This window comes from Mixophyes fleayi, chromosome 5, assembly GCF_038048845.1.
Source record: "Mixophyes fleayi isolate aMixFle1 chromosome 5, aMixFle1.hap1, whole genome shotgun sequence".
Taxonomy (NCBI): Eukaryota; Metazoa; Chordata; class Amphibia; order Anura; family Limnodynastidae; genus Mixophyes; species Mixophyes fleayi.
In genome coordinates, this window is record NC_134406.1 from 62,073,225 (window position 1) to 62,097,604 (window position 24,380).

Sequence of the window (24,380 nt, forward strand, 5' to 3'; positions counted from 1 at the left end):
ACGAGATGCGGCCGCGTCATCAATAACGCAGCCGCATCCCGTGTAATCAGATGCGGCCACCTGTGTGCCCCCCGCCTGAAGTCTCCCAGCCCGCGCCTGCCTATGTTATGAAAGACCTCATCGTATATATTTTGAGAAATCATCTTGGTCTCACTACCATGGGGGAGAATTAGCGCTGAAGGTACACCCCTTTCTGTATTGGTTGCTATAGGCAACATCTCCACTTTTTCAAACGTAGTTTAGTAAATATACCCCTTAGTGTTTATATGATCTCTCTTTATATAGGCTATGAACAAACTTCAGTAGCTGTATATATCTCCCCTTTGTCTTCATTTTAGACGCTTACCGAATCCTTCCAACATAAAAATCCTTCCACTATGTTGCACCCCAAGCGGTATGAACAGTTTATGTAGTGGCCAATTTAACTTTGTATCCAAATGAACCTCTCCCAGGACCTCATTTCTAAAGTTCACTGGATGCACCCCATACAACACCTTCATTTAACACAGGTGCACTTATATCGTCTTACCAGTGCATTTCAAAGTGCATGCAAACAATCTGTTGTCAGGAGACGGCTCTGCAAACTAGCAATGTGCCTAGATTGTCACTTTAGAACCACAAATTATCATTAACTAAAATATTCTCCAAAATACTAAATTCTCCTATTTATCCTAAAATACTACTCATTGAGCTCATGCATGGCTTAAATTAAACATTAGTGAAGGACATCAGGGCGGCCTTTATTACAAGTGCCACTTATGTTGGAAGGTTTTGCCATGTATGTTTCAAGCTTTTATTCCCCTTTGCATAGATAAGAGGGCCCTGCTCGCAAGCTTACAATTCTTGTACTCTATAATTCTTGTACTCTATATTCTGCCCCCTTATAGCTCTGAGGTACTTAAAAGGGCAGCTGCCTTTAAGGCCCTCTCCCCTGAAACCCGTTATCTGTATGGGCGACTTTAATAATGTCTTGGACATCTCACCTTGACAAGTGGACAGAGTCCACGGCCCAGTATCCTTCCCGCCCCCACCCCATTCTCGCACAAAGTTTCATGCCATTCCTCCTCATATAACTCACTTTCTTCCATAGACCTCATTTTCATGTTTCATAGATTGGTGCCCCTTGTGTCAGAATCAGCAGCAAAGAGGTAAAAAGTTTTTGGGAACTGAACCCATCTTGGCTCCATCTGATGGTTGCTGGTTCAGACTTAGTCCATATGTTTGAAGACTATTTTGGCAACAACGCTCAGGTGCATAGCCAGGAGCTTGTGTGGGATGCCTTTAAAGCCTTCCTTAGGGGTAGGCTCATCAAAAGAGTATCTAACATTATAAATATAATAGATGTAAAGAAAGTGAACTGGAACTGGCCTGCAGGGACTTGGAGTGCTCCTACATTTCCTCACACTCACAGGAGGATAGGATTAGATGGCTCCATGCACAGTGGGAGTGCTTGAATCACCTATTCGACAAGTTGAAACGTAGGCTCTTATTATCCAGACATTCTCAATATTCTGTAGTGGCTATGGAGCTATAAGGCCTGCTTGGCTCAAGACGAATTGGTCGATAGAACAGTCACGGCTATTTCAGATGACCAGAACGGCAAGCACTTTACTGGAGAATGTATTGCCACGACCTTCTTGAACTACTATCAGGACCTATATGGGTCCAAGGTTTCATTTACTGACTTTCAACTTTCTGGCCTTGATTATTGTACTACCTAAAGCTGGTAAGGACTCCCTATGTCTGGACTCCTACCGCCCTATCTCACTTCTGATTTCTGATGTTGAAATATTGGTCAAAATCCTTGCCATTTGTCTTAATCCTGTAATTAGTCAAATTGTACACCCAGACAGACAGGGTTTATGCCAGACAAATCCATCACAACTAACTTACGCTGCCTTGTTATGCAGTTACAGATGGTCTATGGGTTAAGTCGGGGCAGTGGTGGTGTCTCTCTCTGCCAAGGCCTTTGATTCTGTTGAGTGGATCTACCTCTGGGAGGTTCTGAAGTGGTTTGGACTTGGTACTAACTTTATTCGATGGCTGAAGGTATTGTATTCCGCCCCAGCAGCGATGGTGTGCATTAACGCCTGTTTGGTTTGATTTTCTATATTGTGTTTATGAATTAATCAAGGAGGGATACCTTTGGCAACCTTTCTTGCGCGGGCTACCCCTATTTTCTTCTGCACCCGACAGGGATGCCCGTTGTCCCCTGCGTTATAGAGCCACTGGCCTGCTTGATTCGCATCCATCCTGGCATTGGTAATCTCCCCACTGGAGGAGCCGTGGATACTATTGCGCTTTACGCTGATGACATGCTGTTATTTTTATCGGACGCAGACCATTCTCTGACCAACCCTTCTAGAGGCGGTAGTGAATTTGCCCAATTCTTGGGTCAAAAATCAACTATTTAATTAATCCAGTATCTTTCCGGGCAATGGTATCATTGCTATCATTCCCTGTAGTGAATGCTGCATTTTATATACCTGGGAATTTTGATTTCTCCTGTCCCTGCGGACTTCATTAAACTATTGACCCTATCACAGACTACTTTAAGCTCAAGTTCCACTCGTGGAAGCAACAGGAAAGATTAATCTTTTTAAAATTATTGTGCAACTTAAATATACTTCTATTTTACAGCACTCTTCTATACATATTCCCAACCAAGTATTTCAAATTATTAATACATATTGTACCCAACCCAAATAAATGAGGAGACATATGTCAACGTGGTAAAAATGTCAACATTCAAAGGGCAATACCAAAACAGTAAATAAACACATTAGCCCAAAGTGCCCCATTGTGCTTCCAGGTGTCAAACTCGGCAGCAATACAGCCGCTGGCACAAAACTGTAAATAAAGTTAAAAAAACAAAAAACAAATTAAGCCTAATGCGGCCAACCAAGGCTGCTACTAGCAAACTCGGGGGTCAAAAAGCACAGGGTCTTGCCAATTGTATCGGTGCCAGCACTAGGATTTGCCAGCTGGGGCTGGTGGCTCTATAGCAGAGGAACCTGCAGCGTGCACTAGGGCTCTACCCACACCCCTTGGCGGTGGGTGTGAGGTAATAAAATATATTTTATGGAAACACACCATTTTGGATTTGTGCACTACAGGTCTCATTAGTCCCAGGCATTAACAGTTTTGGCATGCTGGTGCTGGTAGTACTACAAGCATCGGCACACCTATGGCTGCCAGCCATAGGTGGGAACCACAAGTGCTATCATGCCCTGGTAGGACCTGTAGTGCACCAAGACAAAATTTAAATAAACTACACACCTTGTTTTAAAAAGATTTTTAAGGAAAAAAAAAAAAACAACACCCACCCCTGGAATACTCATCCTTTGAATGTCCACATTGTGACTGTCTACCTAACAACTGAACATTTTATCCATGTCAACATTTTAATTGTCAACAAAATGACTACCTCCCATTAATTTGGGGTGATAAATGTGCATCACATTGAGCACTCTCTGCAGATCCAAAGAATCTGGTGGTCTAGCTCTTCCCAACCTTAGACTTTATTATTTGGTAGCATAACTATCCCACTTGATTGGTTGGGAATCTCTGGTAATAGAGCTCTGGTGGGTACAGAGGTGAGCAAATGGGGTGTCCTGCGACTCCACTCCATGTTCTTCTGGTGGGCAAGACTAAAAATATTGCCCCTATTGTTCTGCAGGCAACTGAGATGTGGACAACAGCTCACAATATTTTGGCTAGGGAGAGCTATGATCCAGACATAATGGTCAGCTCTATGAATTGCTTAAACTATGGATATATTTGGCATAAGTTTGGGGTGTCTGCATTGTACTATCTTTATTGTAATTGTGAGTTTAAATCCTTTGATCAACTGCAGCAGGAAATTGTTCTTCCCAACTCTGCCTTCTATCATTACTCACAGTAGACCTGCTGCCACGTCTGAGTTTGATAACTCTCTGCCTCCCTTTAAGATGTTGCTGCTGTCTATGGGTAAGAGAAAAGTCATATTTACACTCTATTCTGAGATTAACTTTTATTACACACCCAATGGCCTATTGTCTCTCAAACGTAAACAGGAGGGTAACTCAGGACCACTTTCTGATGGGACATGGAGTCATATCCTTAAAAGTATTCAAGCTGCCATGTTGTGCATTCAGTTTAACAAACTATATATACTCACTCCACAGGGTAAGTCACTCTTCAGTTTCTTTGGGTAAGATTGGTACCAAGCATATTTCTGACTGCCCAAATGTTGTAGCATCAAGTGGTGACCACATCCTGGACTGCAGTGTGGGAATGTGTTTGCAACACAGTATTTGGAGCTTCTCCCTTGTCCCTAAGGTGCGTCTTTGTGGAACACATCTGTAACAATCCTATTTATAAATTAATCTTTATTCTTGTAACTCTAGTACGAGTTTTGACAACAAGGAGATGGCTTGCTGTTGAAGGTCCTGATGTTCAAAAGTGGATCGTTCTGGTGAATGATATGATGAACCATGAATGGTATATGTATACTAGCAGCAATGCAAAACATAAGTATCATACGATCCGATCCATATAGTATACTTTGTGCGGATTATTCTGGTACGTCTCACTCCCCTCTGCCGTAATGTACTCATATCTAACAATGGACTCCTGGTGTGTGTGCTCCTGCTTGCCTCTTTGTTTTGCTCTATTACTTTTTACCTCATCGTCTACCATTCATCATTTAAGTTTAAACACTAATGCAATATCAGGCTTACTGGCTGAAAACACTGTAGTGTGTACCCAGCCTTAGACTCAAATGCTTGTTACACCTATTGTTCCTAGAATAGAGAAAGATACAAGGCTGTAATTGAAAAATACATCTGCAAGTAAAGATCACCTCTTACAAGCAGCAGCATCTCAATTAAATTAAAAAGAAAATAGTCAAAATAAGCAATCCTTTAGGTTTGAGGTCCTTTGGTTTAAAAACTACACACTTATTTGCATAATTTAAATTACACTTAAATGGTTTACATTTAGGATTAGAATAGAAATGTTTTTTTAGATTCCAAGCACTGAAGACAAGTTCAGTCTTTAAAGTTTTTATTTCATGTTGCAAAGATGAAAAACATTTAGTGAAACACCGTACAAGTTATTTGTGTGGCAGACTTTTTTTTTTTATTTATTTTTTTTATAGTTTTTTGCATATGGCTATTACCCATCATTCCCTGCATATAGACAAGGATAATATTGACTCACCCAAAATGCCCAATATGGGCTATTCCATATAGGGAATAGATGCACATACGAGGTAATGTTTCCATTTCTTGGTATCAGGACTACAGTTGTCAGTTAGTCTTAATATTAAAAACCTGCTTAAATTAGAGAGTGGCTTAGAGAGAGTATCTGATCTGTCTGGTTACTAGTTCTTTAGTGCCATCTCCTTGTAGAGTGTATTCAGAGTGCTAGAACTGGCATTAGTGCTAAAGCTACCCCAAGGAGTGTTAATATGACATTTATAGACACAATGTGCTAGAGCTTCGTTTGGCACAAGAAAAAAAAATAAAATACAAAAATTGAATTTAAAGCTCATCGTGTATATATGTAAATTCTCTGGCAGAAATAAAGCCATCGCTGTCTTCATCTTCTTTTTCAAATATGCTCTCAACCAGGACCTCGTGGTGACTTTCATTCACAACACTGCCATGCTTCTGAAATTCTGTCTTCAGGTACGCTTTCACCTAATGGGGGGGATAGATAGACCACAAGCTTTAAATCTTATGAAATTAAAAAAGTTTCATATAAAAAAGGGAAGAGAAGTCGCCCACCATTACAGAACTGATAAGTGCTCAGTTTTATACAGACATGCAGATTAAACTTTAGTAAAATTGCTGCTTTGAAGTTGATGTTGCCCTAGAAAAAAAGTCAGTAATCACAACATCAAACACCCTTTACACTGTTTTTGGAGCAAGAAAATAAAGAGCTTTGCATGTTGCGCTGTGAACTGTGCAGCCATTGATATATGCCCAGTTTAATTATATGGTGAATGTAGAAGTTATAGATTAATGGCCAAATTTAGAAGTTGGGTTTACAAAATTCTTTTAAGCATTTGCGTTCCTTAATTCTACAACTTATATGAAGTGTCATTCTAAGTATTGAAATCAAATAATAGGCTATTGTATTAGACAAATTTGAACAATGTTTCCTCATGACAGTACACCACTCAGAACAAGCACAAAACCCAACTAATTATTATAGGTTTTAACCTCATCTTTAGATAGTTTCCAGTCATCATTTAGATCCATTTCTTGGAAGGACTCGTGGGATCTTGGTCCATTTCGGATCTCAAGAAGGTTGACATCAAAGATTAAAGTACTCTCTGGAGGGATTTTTCCTAGGAAGCAGACAGAGTAAACACAATATTTAGAAGTACAGATAGATAGAACCCTTAGTTCACCTAACAAAATGTAAAAGACTGCAAACCAACAATGCATATGGCTATATTATTCAGGTTTACATCTGAGGGCTGGTTGTGACCAAACATTTGTAGGGATCATCCATTTTTTTTGTTTAATGCACTATAACTCATGAACAGCTTTGAGCAGGAAAAAGCAGTGGTCAGAGATCATTTACCCAATAACAGCTGCATTTTACAAGGAGATTTAAAAGCCACGCCAACCTAAAGAAGGCTTCATTATGCCTAGTACATCAGGAAGAATATACTAGAACTAGACAGTTCTACATTGCTCCTCTGTGGCCAATGACCAAAACTAGAGTTTTGTGCCACATGGTTTCAGGACCAATATTATCATGCGCAATACTCGGCCACCCCCCAATGTATAGCGTAATGTGTGACAATGAAAACAGATAGGATGGCTCTGTGAAGAGTTAAGATGAAAGAGTGAAATATTCTAACTACAACCTTATAGACAAGTCATACAGTGCAGAGAATTCAGGGCTTACCGCTTTTAATAAAGGCAGGGGATAAATGAAGGATGGGTGTCCACATGAATTAGATCTGAGAGGGGGACACGGTGGTATGGCTTTCCAAAGCTTCATATTCATGCAAGACCAGAACACACTTTAGATAAGTACAAGACAAATAGAAGTTAGTATACATGCGCTTGTTAGCAGTATTCTTGTGCTCTAGAGACCAGTATGTTATTGTGCAGGCCACGGAACTGTGCGTTTGACAATAAAACCCATCATCTTTTTTTGCTAGTAGTAACTAATAGTTAATGTAATAACATTCTTTAGACGACCAACACGATGGGAGGACGAGGTGGACATGCAAACACAAATAGTGCCATGCGAGGGTGCAGAAGACACCAAGTACATCTACAATGCAGGTGTTCATGTGGTTCCCCTTCAACAGAACCTGCTGGCTGTGCATTCATTTGTCTATCTCAACAGAGAGAATAATCTCCTGTGCACATTATCATTCCTGCCATCCAGTGTACCCACACTACTACTGATGTCTTCAGCCACAGCAGCTGCTATTAGTATGAGCTGTAGTCGCTGGGTATGATCATATGGCTGCTTCAGTAACTTCCAGCTGACTACTGGTGGTCAGAGAATATCAGTCATTGCTCCATTATTGGCAGCTAGGACATGTCTAGCCCTCGGTGACTAATGGTGGACTGAGCATTTTGATAGCCATTTGCGGGCATTTACTGGGTTAAGATGGTTATAGTACAATATGTGCTCAGGATAAAGCACATCTTCTATTTGTCATTAATTGTTGTGTAATAAAATACAGAAGAAAAAAAAATGTTTAAGTCAAATGTAATCTAGCCGCTGCTTCCTACTATAGAATTACACTGTTCAAGGAAATTGCTCTTCAAATCGGAATACATTGTTGCTGTATTGTGAACATATTAAGATTTGTGCTACGTGTTCAGCACTTCAAAGAGTGTCTGTGTGCATTTTCTGACAGTGCATTTACCATAGAGATCTATGATCACCATTACATCTCTCCAGGCTGCATGGGATTCTCACATTCACAGACAATGAGTGACAGCAATAGAATTTTCTATACAATTATATTTTGTAAGAGGGGACAAAAGAGACAATATATAAATACATGGAACATACACCTGGATTTACCAAATCCCAGGGACTTGAAGACTTATCATTCATTCACCTTTAGAACTACATAAAGACATCCAAAGCCAGATTAAAAGCAAAAAAAATAAAAAAAAAAGCTATAAAAATAAAACTACATACAGTGGAGTCAAGAGAAAGGCACATACAACTGATATTTTGTAATGAAAGAGTTCAACACAAACAAATAGGAGTTACCCAGTAGACGTGCTATGAAAATATACAGCAGATACACACTGCAATGCTGCCCATACCATTTCACAGCATACCCAAATATAAAACAAAACACAATTCATATAGTTATAGATAAGATCTATGTTTCATCTGTGTAATTTAAAACCAATCAACCTGATATGGGAATAAACAAAAATGCTCGGCCTAGTGAAGAGATCTGTATAAGAATAGTGTCTTTGTCATTGAACCTGTATTATAAAGCCTCAAACAGGAAACTGCTCTAGAGACAGCAACGTGAACACAAAGGTCAAGACTCAAAGAAAGTAGTATAGCTGCAGTCCTAGAGAGCCTGCATAGCCAACGTATTGTAGGGGGGTGGGGGGGATAATACTGAATTTATAAGTAGCCATGTGCTACAGTCAGAGTTTAGATAGGTCATGTATGTTTTGGGATGTAAAAAAAATAAAAAATACATACACAAGAAAAACAGATGCTGGTTCAGATACTAAACTGGTGTAGATCTAACAATCTCTCTTTGGGCAAGAACGAATGATGCACCTTCTGTCATCCTTCTGTCTGAATACCAGCTTGCCTCCATTCCCTTCCGCACATCATGACCCTGTCCTTACTAATACAATCACACAAGTGGTTATGTCATAACAGGTTGCTCTATCCATATCAGAAGTGATGGACAGATTATCAGAACACATACACCTTAAATGGTCATTTAGAGGAGCAGGGGCAGGCAGACGGTTACCTTTTCCTTCTTTTCCATAAGCCAACGCAGGAGGGATGACTAGCTTTCGTTTCTCACCGACACACATATCTTTGAGGCCTTTATCCCATCCTTTTATAACTTCTTTAATACCAAGTGTAAGCCACACAGGTTGGCCATTGTTATCTGTATAACTAAAAAGAGTATTATTAGCATCATATTTCAACTTTGTCTTGTGACAAATGGGTGGCAAACCCCCACCCCACCAGGTCACTGAAAATGGTGAACTCCATAGGCCAAGCGTTTATTTTAAACAACTGCAAAAACATCACATTTTAACAAACTGACTAAACTGATGGACAGTGAAACCCCAGGCAGCAATCCTACTACTGCAAGTAATATAATGTGTACAGCTGTCACCTGTCATTTCAAAATTCCAATGTTATTGAAAGACTGCAAGCACCACCCACAACTGCAAGCATGTGGGCTGGGAGATGGATGAAATCCAATAAGGAAAGTACATCATAACAGAAGTATTACATGCAGCAGGGAGTTAGCCAACCAGTCAGATTTAACAGTTTAATGAAACACCAATTTTAATTTTTTACTGCTGAAAATCTTTAACAGAATGTGCATTTTCCTAGATTTAAGCCTTTTATGTAGATAAACACATTAAAAAGAAACACGCACCTATGGCTTTTTTTTTTTTTTTAAACTACCTGGCATACAGGAGCATTAGGTGTGAAGAAATTGTCTGAGAGGCGCACCTAAAATCCCCAAAAATAATTATAAAATGCACCCATTACACATAAGGCAGTATCCACCATGGATGGTTTTCCAGGAACACAAGAGTGACTCAAGCCAGACTTCCTAAGGTCACAATTTACTGGACACAAGCACAACAATTGTAAATCCTAGTGAACTGGTGTCACTCATGTCATTCTCTGCTCCTGTATTGTTAACATCACAAACTGAAATTCGACTCCCTGGTTAGTTGTAGTAGAAATCCATGCATAACTTTATCATGTGTACATGTACTGGCAAGAAAGTCAGACATTCCAATTCTGGTCTGTGCTGTCCTGCTGCATGGGAAACCTCTTCCTGCTGTGCTGCAATCCATATCATCTCCAATGTGATCATGTGGCCACAGAAGATGAAGATAAGATGAAGATAAATAAATGATGATGATGATGAAGAGTGCCGGGAGTTATGAAAATAATAAATATAGTGCTGCATTAATTTGATTGCACATTCATGCAGTGTTAACAAATGGTAGATATAATGGAGATTTATGGGAACACTTGGTCAGCTCCTGTGAAAGCATTAGAATACTTTATGCTGCAGCACAGCTTTGAATGAACAAGACTCAAAGCTCCCCGAAGAAAGGTCAAGATACCTCACTTCAACAGGCAGTGTTTATTGTGGAACCAGATGTATAATCATGAAACCTGACATATTTGTGAGGTAGTGGTTCCTAGTGAATGAATATTCGTTGCACCCAAAAAAGTGGAAGCTTTTACTTTGTAGAGGTGACTGGTTCTCTTTAAATCAACTTTGGCCCTGTGCCTTTTATTTTCCCTTTGTGTTTTTCTAATGTAAAATATTAAGGAATATTGGAAGGGAATTTTATTTTGAAAAAGTTAAGGTGGGGGATGGAGATGCTCAAGAAGAGCAAAGAGCAAATCCAATGAACCCAAGAGAAGTGGAGATGATGGTAAAATTACAGGACCAGTATGACTACGACATTAAAAAAGGTCAGTAGCATGTGTAGTGTACCTGTTTGAAGGACTTTATTTCATTGTAGTTTCACACAAGGCAATGTAAACGTCTAATTTGTAACAGATTTTTTTTTTTTTTGTCAGAACGAAGAATTAACGATGAGAAGGCCTGTTTAGATACCACTAATGTAACACCTGTTATCAAACAATAAAACATTTATGTTGAATACCAAGATATGAAAGTCGTTATACACAAGGGTATTTCAGTGAACATGTGTAGACAACTAAATGCTTTGGGCACATATCTGTATAGTTATAATAACCAAAATGGCACCTGTTTTCCAGAATATATGGAGGTTACGCCCACTATTATTGCGATTGCGCCACAGGGACCACAACATAAACTGATCTCGAGCAGTGGGCAAGGTGAGCAAATGAGAGTATTTCTGGTGTTGGATATAAATTACAGATATAGAAGTTTAATGGTAAACATTTTTTTATTTCCTTGTTTCGCAGGTAAAGAAATCAAAGGGAATAGAAACCCAAGCGACATTTCTCCTATTAGAACAAGCACTATTGGGTCTATGCATCACGAAGATGCAGTACAGCTAAATATGCATCGCTGCACATCACAGTGATGCATATTTAGGTACCACTAAGATGCACCATGCCAGGGCTACTCTGGGAGCCACAATGAAGTGACCCCTCTCTTGCGGTATTTTTTTTCTGCTTACCGGCAGCTTAGCGCTGCCAGTGATAGAAGGAAGTGCTGTGCACTGTACCAGATTCTGCAAAGCCAGAGAGGCTTCAGCAGAATCCCATAGGAAATGACAGGTAACACCATCCTGAGATGGCGTTACCTGTCTGTGCAATGCAAAGCTTATCAAAGCTTCATGCATTGCAGCACATGAAAGTCCCCATAGTAATCTATTGGGACTGCAATGCTGCACAGGTGTACATGAAATTTCCATTAGGCAGTTAATACAAAGCAAACTGCCTTTAAAGATACAGAAACATCCATTTCCGCATCTGTTATGCAAGTTTTTGCTTGATGTATAGACCCATTAGTGAGCACTACAGCCAGCAGTATGCATTAAACCACTGACACCAGTCTGACCAGTCCTGGCAGGTGTGGGCAGATCACTTCCAGCATCTTTCAATATTTTTGCAAAGAATTGCACTGCCCCCTAATCACCCCCCCCCCCCCCCCCCAGCTACCTTTTAATGCCACCCAACTGGCAAAGTTTTCTGGGGAAAACACTGAAGAACATATTAAAAGTCATTGCAGCAATTGTACCTACATTTGATGGAGGAAAAAAAAAAAAAACAATGGTTCACACCTGAAACAATCCATGACAAACTCTGTAAGGCACAAATTCCAGTGCCTCCATTATTTCCATACATTTTTTTTCTATGAAAGGAGTTTGCAGCAAGTTAGATGTTTTACCCCTGTGAGAGAATAGTGCAATGCATCAGTTCCTAATTCAGCAATAATAAGATGGCTTTATGATGTGGATGAGGAATAATACTTACGTTGAATGGAAAAGTGTTCCATTACTCTCCAAGAATCCTTCAAAGTGGATCAGCAACATATCCCCATTCTTGGTCTTTCGCTTGCAGAGGAAAGGCTTCTCCAAAACTTTTATCTGCACCTCAGGCTCAGGGATAAGTGCACCGCCAGCATAGGCCAGCAGAGCCGCTACCAGTACCAACATCATCTCATTAACCCTACCACTTGCACCGCTAGCTCCTCAGCACCAGCAGACGTGGCACAGCCACTTAACACCGCTGAGCGCTTCAGGGATATTTAACTCTAACGAGTTTAGCTCTATAGGCTGGGTAAGTGGGCGTGTTTCTAACGCCAACACGCAGTTTGTCATTGGTCAATAGGAACTGTCGCCTTGTCAGTTGTGAAACGCGATTGGCTGAGAGTACATTCCAGGAAGAGACTACAGGGCGTTGAGGTATCAGGACAAGAGGTCTGTTTGTGCTCTGCTGATAGTGACGTGAGGGGCGGTCCGTGACGTCACCGCGGACTACAGCGCTGGATTCCCTGGACGGCGGCTGGTTGTTGCTATTCACAACAGAGATGCGCTGTTGGCGGTGCTGTCTGTCACTGACTACCCCGTGGCCAGCACCAGCGCCGCAGCACTGACACCTACACCAGGACAGAGCTACCAGGAGTCCGGGGCATGTGGATCTGTCACTCCCAGCAACATGGAAGGGATATTGTACAAGTGGACTAATTATCTGAGCGGTGAGTGCTGGAGTCACTGGGTCCTAGTCATGATCATATTGCAATTCTAATGCTTTTTTACAGATCTTTGAAAGAACCATTGCTATTAAATATTACTGATGCTAATGAACTTTTTGTATTATTTTTGTTTTATCTCTTAATGAATGGACTGTAACCTTTTGCATGAGAGGCAAGCACAACTAAGTGGCCTAATGAGCAGTGTCCTCAGCCCACACATAAGCCTGAATTTATACCAGTGCTCTATTTATCTAGTCTCCAGGAATTTGGACTCATGAAAACTAGATTAAAAAATGCTGTAAAATAGACTGAATTTGCCTTTTATGTCACAATTCTCCTCTCTGGTTGAAAGTAAATTGTGTTATTATTTCTATTATTATATTATGCATTCTACTATATGCGCAGCGCTTAACAGATAATTATTTATTCACATCAGTCCCAGCCCCATTGAAACTCACAGGCTAAATAAAGTCTTTGTTGCTCTGTTTCCAGTGTAGCAGGTTAATTTTTTCATCTTTTCCCATTAGGTCAGTTGAATGAAATCAAAGCATAAAAACTTTAAAAAATAAGTCTTCATTTTGGATGTATTTTTCATGCTCTGATGAGACTGTGTGTAAAATACAAGTAGACATGATGTCATTCCTAAAGCCCACAGTATAAAGTACAATTACCATGCTTAAAGTATACACTGCTACTCCCGTGCCCACCCAAATCGGAGGTACCATTTTTATTTAATCCTAAGATTCACTGCACATAATACATATGTATATAACCTGTACCCCGTCCCTAGGCATTTCTCCTACAATGCCTTTTCCATATTGATAGATAGATCTGATAGATCTGCCTCTTTTTCGTAATGAAACGCTCACCTTTTGTTCCTCTGTTATAGACTCCTTTGCCCTGTTTCCTCATATCTGACACTTCTTTTTTCATTATATGCCATTGTCTGTCCTTCTGTGCACTGTCATGCTCAAATTTGAATTGCTTATGCTTATCTGCCCCCATGGAGCCCTTGCCTACCTTTTTTCTTTGTTTTTTACTTGCCCCATATTTCACTTATGTCCCTATTTATTTCATTGCTTGTCCCCTTGTCTGTCTTCATTCATTCATTCATTACCCTCATAACTGTTGTCGGGTCCATACATAATTTCTTAATGTTCTTTGACACATGTCTTTTGTTGTCTCTGTGCGTCCCCCAATCTCAGTTTTCTTGTCTGTCTCCGTCCATGCCTTAGTCTCTGCTACTGGGCACCCTGGTGTATGATAGCAAGTCACTAGTAATGTTAACTCTGCACAACTTGTATCTGTCCTGCCAGAGCCGTTACTTAAAATTATAGCACCTGTGGCGAGAAACAAAAATGCCGCCACTCTAACCCTCAATTTTAACCAAATGAACCTAAAATATTCAGCGCTGCGCACTGGGCGGTCATCTTCTATCGCACAGCCCTAGTTACGGCCCTGCAATGAATCCAGATGTAATTTTGACTGGGCATAATTACATCCATTAAGGAGCCTCCAGTGTCATCATCATCAGCCTTGCTCCTCCCAAACCTGGCACCGTTGTGACAAGATGTGAATATACAGTCACTGGGAGGTTTCATTATTGGGTCACCTATGTGTGCAGAATGCTAGCCTATTGGATGGATCAGCAGTGAATAAATTCATATGGTAATGAAAATCCTGTCATTTTACTTATTTTTTCTTATTGCTGTTTTTGCTGTTTCTTCCATTGACCGTTCAGGTCAGGTTGTCACGTCAGGTGGCGATCCGGCTTCTTCTCTGGTCCCCTCTTCCGTGCTGCACTATATATATATATATATATATATATATATATATATATATATATATAGATATATATATATATATATATATATATTACACATATATATATGGGCCCCGGTGCACTGCTTTGCCGGGGTGACCATAATGTTGTTAAGATAGCCCTGGGGATGGGGCTCTGCACGGGAGCAATCCCCCACTCCCCTTGTCAGACCGTTCCTGCCTGTTTATTTGCATTAACTTAGTATGGTATGAATGGCTGTATTTTCCATGTAGAAACCAGTATAGTACTATACACAAAGTGTTCTTAATTGCCTCTTTCATTCTCTTTTGATAGAGTGCTTATCACTTGGGCCCACAGGGGAGTGCACAGTGTAAAACGCTTTTAAATGTTGACTTCAGAGTTGTCATTCACTAGACATTTTGAAGCTTTTACCACTTTTAATTGTTCTGCCCCTTTGCTATTGGTAGATAACTCATAGTAGGCTGGAGTGTAGACTGTTGTTGTCTGTTGTATCTCTGACAACAAAGCCATTTTACCTCAGGTAATTATTCTAATGGCTAGGGTAGAGTTTTCAGTTGTTTTCAGCCTGCGACATAGACCTGGGAGTTAATAAAGTGTTTTGTTTTGATCATTTTTATACAAATATTACTGTAAAGAACCTGGGCAGTTGACCAAATATAAAATGATTATTAATTGATGTGTTAGTTGGTACTACAGAATAGATGAACACAAAAATGAGGTCCCACCTTAAATAACTGGGGCATCTAATTGTTGGAACTGTTAACGTAGAGCATCATTATTTTGTATTTGAAAAATAAAATATTTGAAAGAATTGTAAAAGAAGAACGCCACAAAAAAACCATAAAACCATAAAAGATTTTGGGTGAAGTTCATCAAGTTGTGATAAAATACAGAGTTCTACTTGCTTGGGGTGTGACATGCATCCAGTATGTTAGGCCAGTGCTCATCTCCTTTTTGTACAGAGAACTCATTCACATGGGTGCCTGCCCCATTTTAGCTTACAATCTAAATTCCCTAACATACACAGACAGAGAGAAAGACTAAGGTCAATTTTGATAGCAGCCAATTAACCTACCAGTATGTTTTAGGAGTGTGGGAGGAAACTGGAGCACCCGGAGGAAACCCACGCAAACACATAGAGAGCATACAAACTCCAGACAGATAAGGCCATGGTCGGGAATCGAACTCATGACCCCAGTGCTGTGAGGCAGAAGTGCTAACCACTAGGGCACTGTTCTGCCCTAAGTACACTTTAAAGGCATATGCATCGTTGTTGTGCTCCGGTATTATGTCCGTAAATGTGTACGGATGCAGACCTGTGTAGTTTTATCTTAGTTTTTCAGTGGGCCTTAAGGAAGTTTCCTGAAAGTAAACCATCCATAGCTGCACAGACTTGTATCCATACATACAATAATTAACGTTTGGCAACATAAACAATTAATGGAGCAAAATGTTTGCGAATCCTAACAGTGTAGTGATTTTCTAGTACAGAATTCCCCCCACCACACTGGCGGTTATGTACCTATCACTGTTACTGTGAAAGAGGTCCTATCCACAAAAACAGAATTTTGTTCTGTGGAATGATATATTTTAATGATGAAGAACAGGTGGCATTTTCACAGGTTTGTAGGCTCTTGATTTTTGTGAGACACCCCAGGGCTTTTTACCTGTTAGAAAATATAGAGCACATAAGATGAATGTAAAACAGAGTAGAAAGAAATCTTTGCATAGTGCTGTTAGCGCTTGTGCACACACATGCCGTGGGAAATGTGAGATTTTGTCTGTTTTTCCAGGCAGACAATATATGGCAATGTCTTTTTAGTCTTTTCAAGACCTTTGAACATAATGTAGAATATGTGGAAACTTAATATCTGTCTGTGTTCTTTCACACACCCTACGTTCTATTGTCTTGGGTGTATTCTTGTCCTTGTGTTCAATCTGCTTACAGAAGCTAGAGACCAATCTTTTCATGATACTGGTGCCTGTAACATACACAAATTGACTTTTGGGCAAAGAGTACTTCAAGTCTGTAGGGTCAGGTCTAGAATAAGGCAAAGAGAGGTTTAGTTGATTGAGGTGTTAATGGTTATTGTTTGTAAGTTTAATTGCAGGATTTGTATATTATGTCACACAACTTGATAAAGCACATTTAGTGTAAAAAATTGTAGTACTGTGATAGAGTTTTTTACATTTGTTATACACATATTTATTATTACTCTTTATACTGTATAGCACCAAGATGAGACTTTAATCATGTCTCTCTCGCAAGGCTAAGAGCTCCGCAGTACAGTATGTGAGTAACAGTCTGGCAGCGAATCAGAGTGAAGCTGATTCATTCTGGCAGACTGTTTTTCACCTGTGCCTCCACCATTCATTAACAAACACAAAAACAAACGTAATGAGCGTTTTTTTAAAACGCACGTACATTGGACACAATCACGTCAATATTCAACAAGGAACGTACCAGAACTAATGCCCCACAACCCCTGATAAAATACATTTATGAGGATGTTATGAATGTCTGCTGTACATAAAATGCATTTTTACAGTTGCGCCTGATTGCAGACACATGTTCTACTATGCATATGTGTCCGTCATAACTAGTGATCGTCACTTACACCGGAACTGTAGCTGGTGCAAGTGATATGGCAGAAAGCATGTACCTTAGAGATGCCCAAAGCTTGAATGGATTCTGCAGCATACGCTCAAGCTTGGCACATCCTTAATGTACATTGACTATGTGCATATACCCAGTCCCCTCCCTGTGCCGCCCATGACATCTTAGGCTGTAGTAAGGATCCTTAGCGCTCGAAGATGAATTGGACGTTGCTACGTGTGCTGGTGTATGCTGTGGTTCTGAGCATACGCAGTGTGATTTTCCGCAAAATATAGCACATATCTGCATTTAGTCTCACCGGCCCACAATGACATAAGTGAATACTGGCTGTGTTGTTTTACCCAAAACCACGTAAGTGTAGACATTATTCAAAGCTCTAAAATGCCGCGATGTCCAATTTTGTGTACACTTACAAGGAAGGGATTCCTGTCTGATGAAACCGCCCTTAGTAGGCGGAGAAACCGGTTAGAGGTGTTTGCTTGGATGTCCATTATCTAGAGACTTGAATTGCCGCTCAGTCTTCACCCTTTTGTTGCACAGCCTGGATTACACTCTTATGCCTATGGCTGCTACCACATGAGGATTTTCTGCAGATAAGACTACACTCCATCTGGCTTCCAGGACACTAACCCAAAGGATAGAAATACAGTTGGCTAACAAACTGATGAAATGTACATCTTCATGAGAGCGTACTTGACATCTGACACCTGACACCATGGTATTCTGTTGGGTGAACAAGAAGATGTACTGTTCACTGTTATTTGATATACAAATCTTGATTCCCATAAGTGCATCCACAAAGGGCTGAGCGTAGTCCCCAGGTGATGGAATTTCTCACGTATCTAATGTTCCATTCCCCTGAATCTTGAATATATTCCACCAGTATTCACTTACTCTATGTCACAATATTACCATACATTTGGGCTGCACAGTGGTTAGCATTGCTGTCTCACAACACTAGGGTCATGAGTTCAGTTATGGCCAGGGCCCTATCTATGTTGTATGCTATACCTGAGTTTTCATGAGTTTCTCCGGCGTGCTCCGATTTCTCCCACAGGCGAGAAACATACTGCTTGGTTAATTGGCTTCTGGCAAAATTTTTCCTGGTCTGTGTGTGTGGTAGGGAATGTCCACTGGGGCAGGGACTGATGTGACTGACTACATATTCTGTGTACACACTGAGTAATATGACTGGTACTATATAAATAAATGATAGTAAATAAATATTACTATTGCATATGTCATCTATTTGTGGTTTATAAAATGGTATTATATGTGGTAGAGTGTCAGGCACCTCACTGCTATGAGTGCCTCCTGAGCAGCCGTGAAGGCCTCTGTGGTAATGTAACTGTGCTGTTTATTCCTCACACCCCATAGTGATCAAAGGAAAATTAGCAATGTTAGAGTATCGTAGTATCTCATACTTGCCAACTCTCCCAGAATGTCCGGGAGACTCCCAAAATTCGGGTCGGTCTCACGGACTCCCGGGAGAGCTGGCAAGTCTTCGGCGGGGCTAAGATGACGTGATTCCTGATGAATCGCGTCATTTTGGCATGCCCCCCCCGCGACAAAACAACATATTAGTCGAGGGGGCGGGGCCAAGATTACACATTTGCCCGTGCCCTGCCCCATCCCGTCCTCTAGGCACGCCCCTCTCCCAGATACAGCTAAGTAAGCAAGTATGTAGTGCCTTGAAATAAGAGCAGCCGGACATCGCTGTAATGTCGGGCGGGGAATTGAGTTCCCCTTATGGAATTTGATTAGATACCATTATTATATTCATAAATGGCACCACCAACTTCTGCTGTTCTTTTAGTTACTATGTTACTATTGGAGAATCCTAACTACCTGTTGTATACTAGTTAAGCATATTATATATAACAATAAAGTATTTAAATGGAAATATTGTACTAATTTACAGGGAAAAGTGATTCCCAGACTTCTAGCTGGGTCCTGTGCCCATAATATAGACTCTGTGAGTCAGCCCACTGTATATTTTTAATAGGTTTGGGGCGATATCACATGTGGCTTCTAGTTGTACACACTGCAGAAGATGTTGGATATTAATATACTGCAGGTGTAGGTGGTGTCTGCTCTATCCAGCCCTCTGACCTTTAGCTTTCATTGTACCTTGTAGGTAACATTTCTGGTGGGTCTTTCACCTCACATACCTCGCACGTTTTTACAGAGGTGACATATATATGAGGGTGACTCATTGTAAGCTAGGTGTTAAACCTCTTGGAATTAATACAGTGTTGTCATTGTATACTTATCCCTATCTCTTACTGGGTCTTGTCTAAATGAGTTATACATTTTATGAGCAGCTTTAAAAGGGCTACATAGTCAAATGCTGTTTTCTTTATCAAGAGATATGATTAAGTATAAGTTTTTTAAACATTAGATTATTTTCAAAATAGATTGTTTATCTGTCAAACATTCTATGAACAACTGCCATTTCTGTACAGGAGAGTAAACTAATAAGCAGGTTCTAACATCAAGTAGATGTTTAGATTGAATTTCACTTCCTATAAGAAAGAAAACATCTACTTGCTCTCGAGGGAACACTAATTTGCATTCCATCACAAGAAGGTCTTTTATTTTATTTTTTTTACATTTCCTGATGCTTGTATGTTCGCTTTTTACATATACAAATTGTGAAGCAGACCGCACATGTGGATTGTTACTTCTGACCAACTGGCTTAATAGTCATCAACATTTATTTATATAGCGCCAGCAAATTCTATAACGCTTTACAGTTGGGGGCAAACATAGTAAAAAACAATACTGCATAAAACAGACATAGAGGTGAGAAGTCCCTGTTCTCAAGCTTACAATATAATGTGTCCCTCCTCACCGAACAACGGCTCAATGTTATTATATTCTGATTGGCCGCTCCCTCCTATTGGTACATGTGTTTTGTGGTCTGCCTGCAAGAATGAATGCCACTTTGCCCAACCCCTAGGCCAAACAACCAGATTGCACTGTAAGTGGCCAGCATAACTCTTCTATTACAGTTAGGTACTTATGAACACTGAAAGGAGTTTATATTGTGATTATTTAAAGCCAGTGTAAGATTTCTTCTAATATATAGTTTTTTAAAAAGTCATTAAATAACATTGTTTTGCTCACAAATTTTATCATCCTGTATCTGAAGCATGTAATTCTGCAGGAGCTAAGTAGCGTCCTAATGTGGAATATTTAATTCTCAATAAAGTCTGCTGTATAAAATATTACAGATTTTCGGAATGGTCATGTAGATTAACGTGTGTATTAATTTCATGTTTTACTTTCAGGTTGGCAGCCAAGATGGTTTCTCCTGTGCGGAGGGATTCTGTCCTATTATGATTCAAGGGAAGATGCTTGGAAAGGTTGTAAGGGAAGCATCCAAATGGCTGTGTGTGAAATTCAAGGTACAGATATGTAAACAAATGACATTGTGTGACTCTATGACATTGTCCTTGACTTCAGCAATGTGTCTACCACAAGCGCAGTCATTGTTTTTACATCGCCGTTCATGTATAAATCTCTGAGCTGCTCTTTCTCTAGTGGTTTTCTCCTTTTGGACACAACAAGAGAAAACTCACATGTGGCCATTCACTAACATGACTGGTGCTGCAGTTCTAGAATATCTGGAGCGACAGGTTGCATAAGTCTGTTCTAGTATAGACTTGTGTCTTACCTATGTGAGCAAGGTGAATTATTTTACTGAACTGTAAATACTACAATTTATGCTGTAATATTGTGCAAGAAACACAACCATTGTCCTAGTAGTTTTGAATTGTGCTTTTTATGTACTTCACTGCTGTCCTACTTTGTTACAGTGTTGTTAATAGACCACATTTTATTGCAAATAATTGTATGTTTCTAAAGTTCAGGCCATCCTACTTCTGCAGTCTTCCATTAGCTATTTAAGTAGGTATTTTATGTCAACAGCATAAGAAACAAGACTGTAGCAACCGGGAAGTAGCAGAGTAAGCAGTAGGTATGTAGTAAAGAATATGTAGAATCTGGAAAATACAAGACAGTATGTCAGTGGATCCCAAACTTTCTCAGTTCCAGGCACCCTTAGGGTCTCCATAAATTTTTCAATGCATCCCTAAGCCAAAATGATTGGCAAGTAGTCCTTCGACTTGCTTACCACCACCGGCCCACCATGTGAGATCACCGCGGCACCCCAGGTGCACTGTTTGGGAACCACTACACTATGTAGTGCTGGATAGAAATAATAGGTAGTCTTAAGCTGGGTACACACTACACTGTTTTCGTCCAATAATCGGCTCAAACAGCCGACATACGACCGCTCGTTCAAAAGTCGGGTCAGTGTGTACAGTGACACGATGGTCTAAAGTCTGCCCAAATGGACGATTATCGCCTCATTTGGTTGGTCGTACCTTTTAATATTTTCGTTCCAATCTCGTTTCCGCTGTGTAGTGTGTATGAACTTCCGACCGATCCACAACAGTGAGTAAGAATTTACAGTCATTGCTCAGGACAACATGGCTGTAAAAAGTCGCTAAAGGGACGTCCGCTCTTCCCTTTATCGTCCTAAACAAGGCTAGTGTGTATGCAGTCCATGGACCGAGCGATCGGAACATCGATCGCATGTAAAATTGCTCGGCATAAAAGGTTGGTCGAAATTTCTGTAGTGTGTACCCAGCTGTAGGCTCCCGATTATCATGCTAATGACACGGTAAACAACTATCCGATCTTGTATTAGTGTGTACACTACCACAATCATTTTTATTTTGTCCAAAGCACATTGTATCATTTTATTTTATAAACGGACTAAAAATTTCTATCAATGATGGAACGATGCTTTGCCAATTCTGCAGTGTGTACACACTCCCCACCAGCAGTGTAGGCAAATCTCCGTAGAGTTTACAGAGTCACGATCTTTTCTGCAGCTAGTTATGAAAGATGAAGAGCACAGATCTGAAGGTAAATCATGTAAAATGTATACAGTGTATACACATGAATTGACATGCTGATTCGTGACTTTTGGTTGTTGGTAAAATCATTAACATTATCACATCGGGAGAAATGTTCTGTAGTGTGTACCCAGCCTTAGAGAGACATTTGAAGCGTAGCAGTCTGGCTCTGATAGAAGCGTCTCTGGTGTATCCCAGAGATAAATGTAAATATACATAGAAATAGTGTTCTGTGGACAGGTGTTGTACTTTATAGCTACAGATAAATAAGCTGGTATATATAGGGATATATTTTCTGTGGTTTCCACCATCATATAGCTTGAATTTATTGGCTTGTACATACCTTTCTGCAACTTTTAATGTATTACTTTATCTTTCTGGTTCCATATTTGCTTTTCAGGCATTGCTTTATCTCATCAGAAAGTACTTATTACATGTGCCCTTGGATGTAACATAAAGCAGCTCTCTGGGTACACTGATATCCAATTCAATGAGCACAGGAAAGCTGTACATATAAATGTATGGCTGAAAGCTACTTATACCATATGTCCATATTTATTTTTTTCTGCATTGACAGTTCATGCCACAGATAACACTCGGATGGACCTAGCTATCCCAGGGGAGCAGTACTTCTATCTGAAAGCCCAGACTGCGGCAGAGCGACAGCAGTGGCTTGTTGCCTTGGGGTCAGCTAAGGCCTGTATAACGGATATCAGAGCAAAGAAAGAGAAAGGTAAGGATGTCCTTACGTATGATCATATTCTCCTTAGGCTACAAGCACACTTTTATGAGGTCAAGAATGAAACCTACAGCCTGATTTCTGGGAACAATGATCAGCTGCTGCTGGATTTGTGTATCTTTATAGTGTCACCTTGGAAATATTTCTGTTTCAGGGATTACAGTTGTCGTTAAAATATCTTAACGTGCCCAAAAAATAAAACAAATATCTTTTAAATAAAAAAAGAAATGGGTGTAGTCAAAGAATACATAAATTATACACATCTGAGGATATATTTACTAAACTGCGGGTTTGAAAAAGTGGAGATGTTGCCTATAGCAACCAATCAGATTCTAGCTGTCATTTTGTAGAATGTACTAAATAAATGACAGCTAGCAACTGATTGGTTGCTATAGGCAACATCTGCACGTTATCAAACCCACAGTTTAGTAAATATACCCCCTGGTGTTAGAGAAATTATGATGGTTCTGTACTTGAATGAGGATATGTATCGTTCTATCAGCTTTTAAGATTACCAATTTTATCTCCTAAACTTCAAACCAAAATGTAACTGAATTATTTTCTGTCTTGTGTGTGTGTGTGTGTGTATGTGTGTGTGTATGTGTGTTTGTAACTCTATGCATGTCTATGCATCTATATGTTTCTGCCTCTGTGCGTGTATCTAATTTCCACTCTCATTTACCTCACAAAAGTTAAAGGATAACTGTAGTAAAAAAGAATTTCAATAAAAGCCCTTGCCCATGAACTAGTGGACCCTCTGGTGTCCCATGCAAATCAGCAACAAGAATCCGAATTTTCTTGCTAAAATTAAAAAGAAAATCATGTAAATGTAATTAAAATCATATATTCATATAGTGTAGGTCTATATATTAACTTAGTGTAGGTGCCCGTATGAGAATGAGATGCCCTGACGCTGATTTGAGCGCTTACGTACCTTGGCCAGAATATAATGGACTATCTCTTGATGTAAAGCTGCTGCATGTATATAAATTTGCAGTGGTGGGAGTCGGTACTTTTGTATTTATGTAATGCAACCATACTACTGTACATGTAGAGTAACCATAGTACCGTACATGTAGAGCAACCATAGTACCGTACATGTAGAGCAACCATACTACTGTACATGTAGAGCAACCATAGTACCGTACATGTAGAGCAACCATAGTACCGTACATGTAGAGCAACCATAGTACTGTACATGTAGAGCAACCATACTACTGTACATGTAGAGCAACCATACTACTGTACATGTAGAGCAACCATAGTACCGTACATGTAGAGCAACTATAGTACCGTACATGTAGAGCAACCATACTACTGTACATTTAGAGCAACCATAGTACCGTACATTTAGAGCAACCATAGTACCGTACATGTAGAGCAAC

The 24,380-nt window shown here is 40.0% G+C and overlaps 2 protein-coding genes across 3 annotated transcripts in view; one reads left to right on the forward strand and one right to left on the reverse strand.

The window, feature by feature from the left end:
- Positions 1-5,043: 5,043 nt before the first annotated feature.
- On the reverse strand, positions 5,044-12,587 carry FKBP14 (FKBP prolyl isomerase 14). The gene is made up of 4 exons (XM_075212296.1): positions 12,187-12,587; positions 8,978-9,129; positions 6,210-6,337; positions 5,044-5,684 (listed from the first exon to the last, which is right to left on the reverse strand). The coding sequence occupies exons 1-4, from the start codon at positions 12,369-12,371 to the stop codon at positions 5,526-5,528; spliced, it is 624 nt and encodes a 207-aa protein (XP_075068397.1). The 5' UTR covers positions 12,372-12,587; the 3' UTR covers positions 5,044-5,525.
- Positions 12,588-12,665: 78 nt separating this feature from the next.
- PLEKHA8 (pleckstrin homology domain containing A8) overlaps positions 12,666-24,380 on the forward strand; it is a 37,810-nt gene continuing 26,095 nt past the window's right edge. The window contains exons 1-3 of one of the 2 annotated variants that reach the window (XM_075212295.1): positions 12,666-12,910; positions 20,622-20,738; positions 22,834-22,989. In XM_075212295.1, coding sequence (XP_075068396.1) covers positions 12,871-12,910; positions 20,622-20,738; positions 22,834-22,989 — 313 coding nt within the window. In that variant the 5' untranslated portion in view covers positions 12,666-12,870. The remainder of the gene's footprint in view (positions 12,911-20,621; positions 20,739-22,833; positions 22,990-24,380) is intronic. The other variant, XM_075212294.1, reaches the window with a different exon arrangement.

What these genes read in the sequence shown, in the direction of transcription:
- FKBP14 (XM_075212296.1), bottom strand. Translation starts at nt 12,371, where the DNA reads ATGATGTTGGTACTGGTAGCGGCTCTGCTGGCCTATGCTGGCGGTGCA. An exon ending in TTATGGAAAAGAAGGAAAAG is followed by an intron (nt 6,338 to 8,977) that starts GTAACCGTCTGC and finishes TCTGCTTCCTAG; the next exon opens with GAAAAATCCCTCCAGAGAGT. An exon ending in GGAAACTATCTAAAGATGAG is followed by an intron (nt 5,685 to 6,209) that starts GTTAAAACCTAT and finishes CCCCCCCATTAG; the next exon opens with GTGAAAGCGTACCTGAAGAC.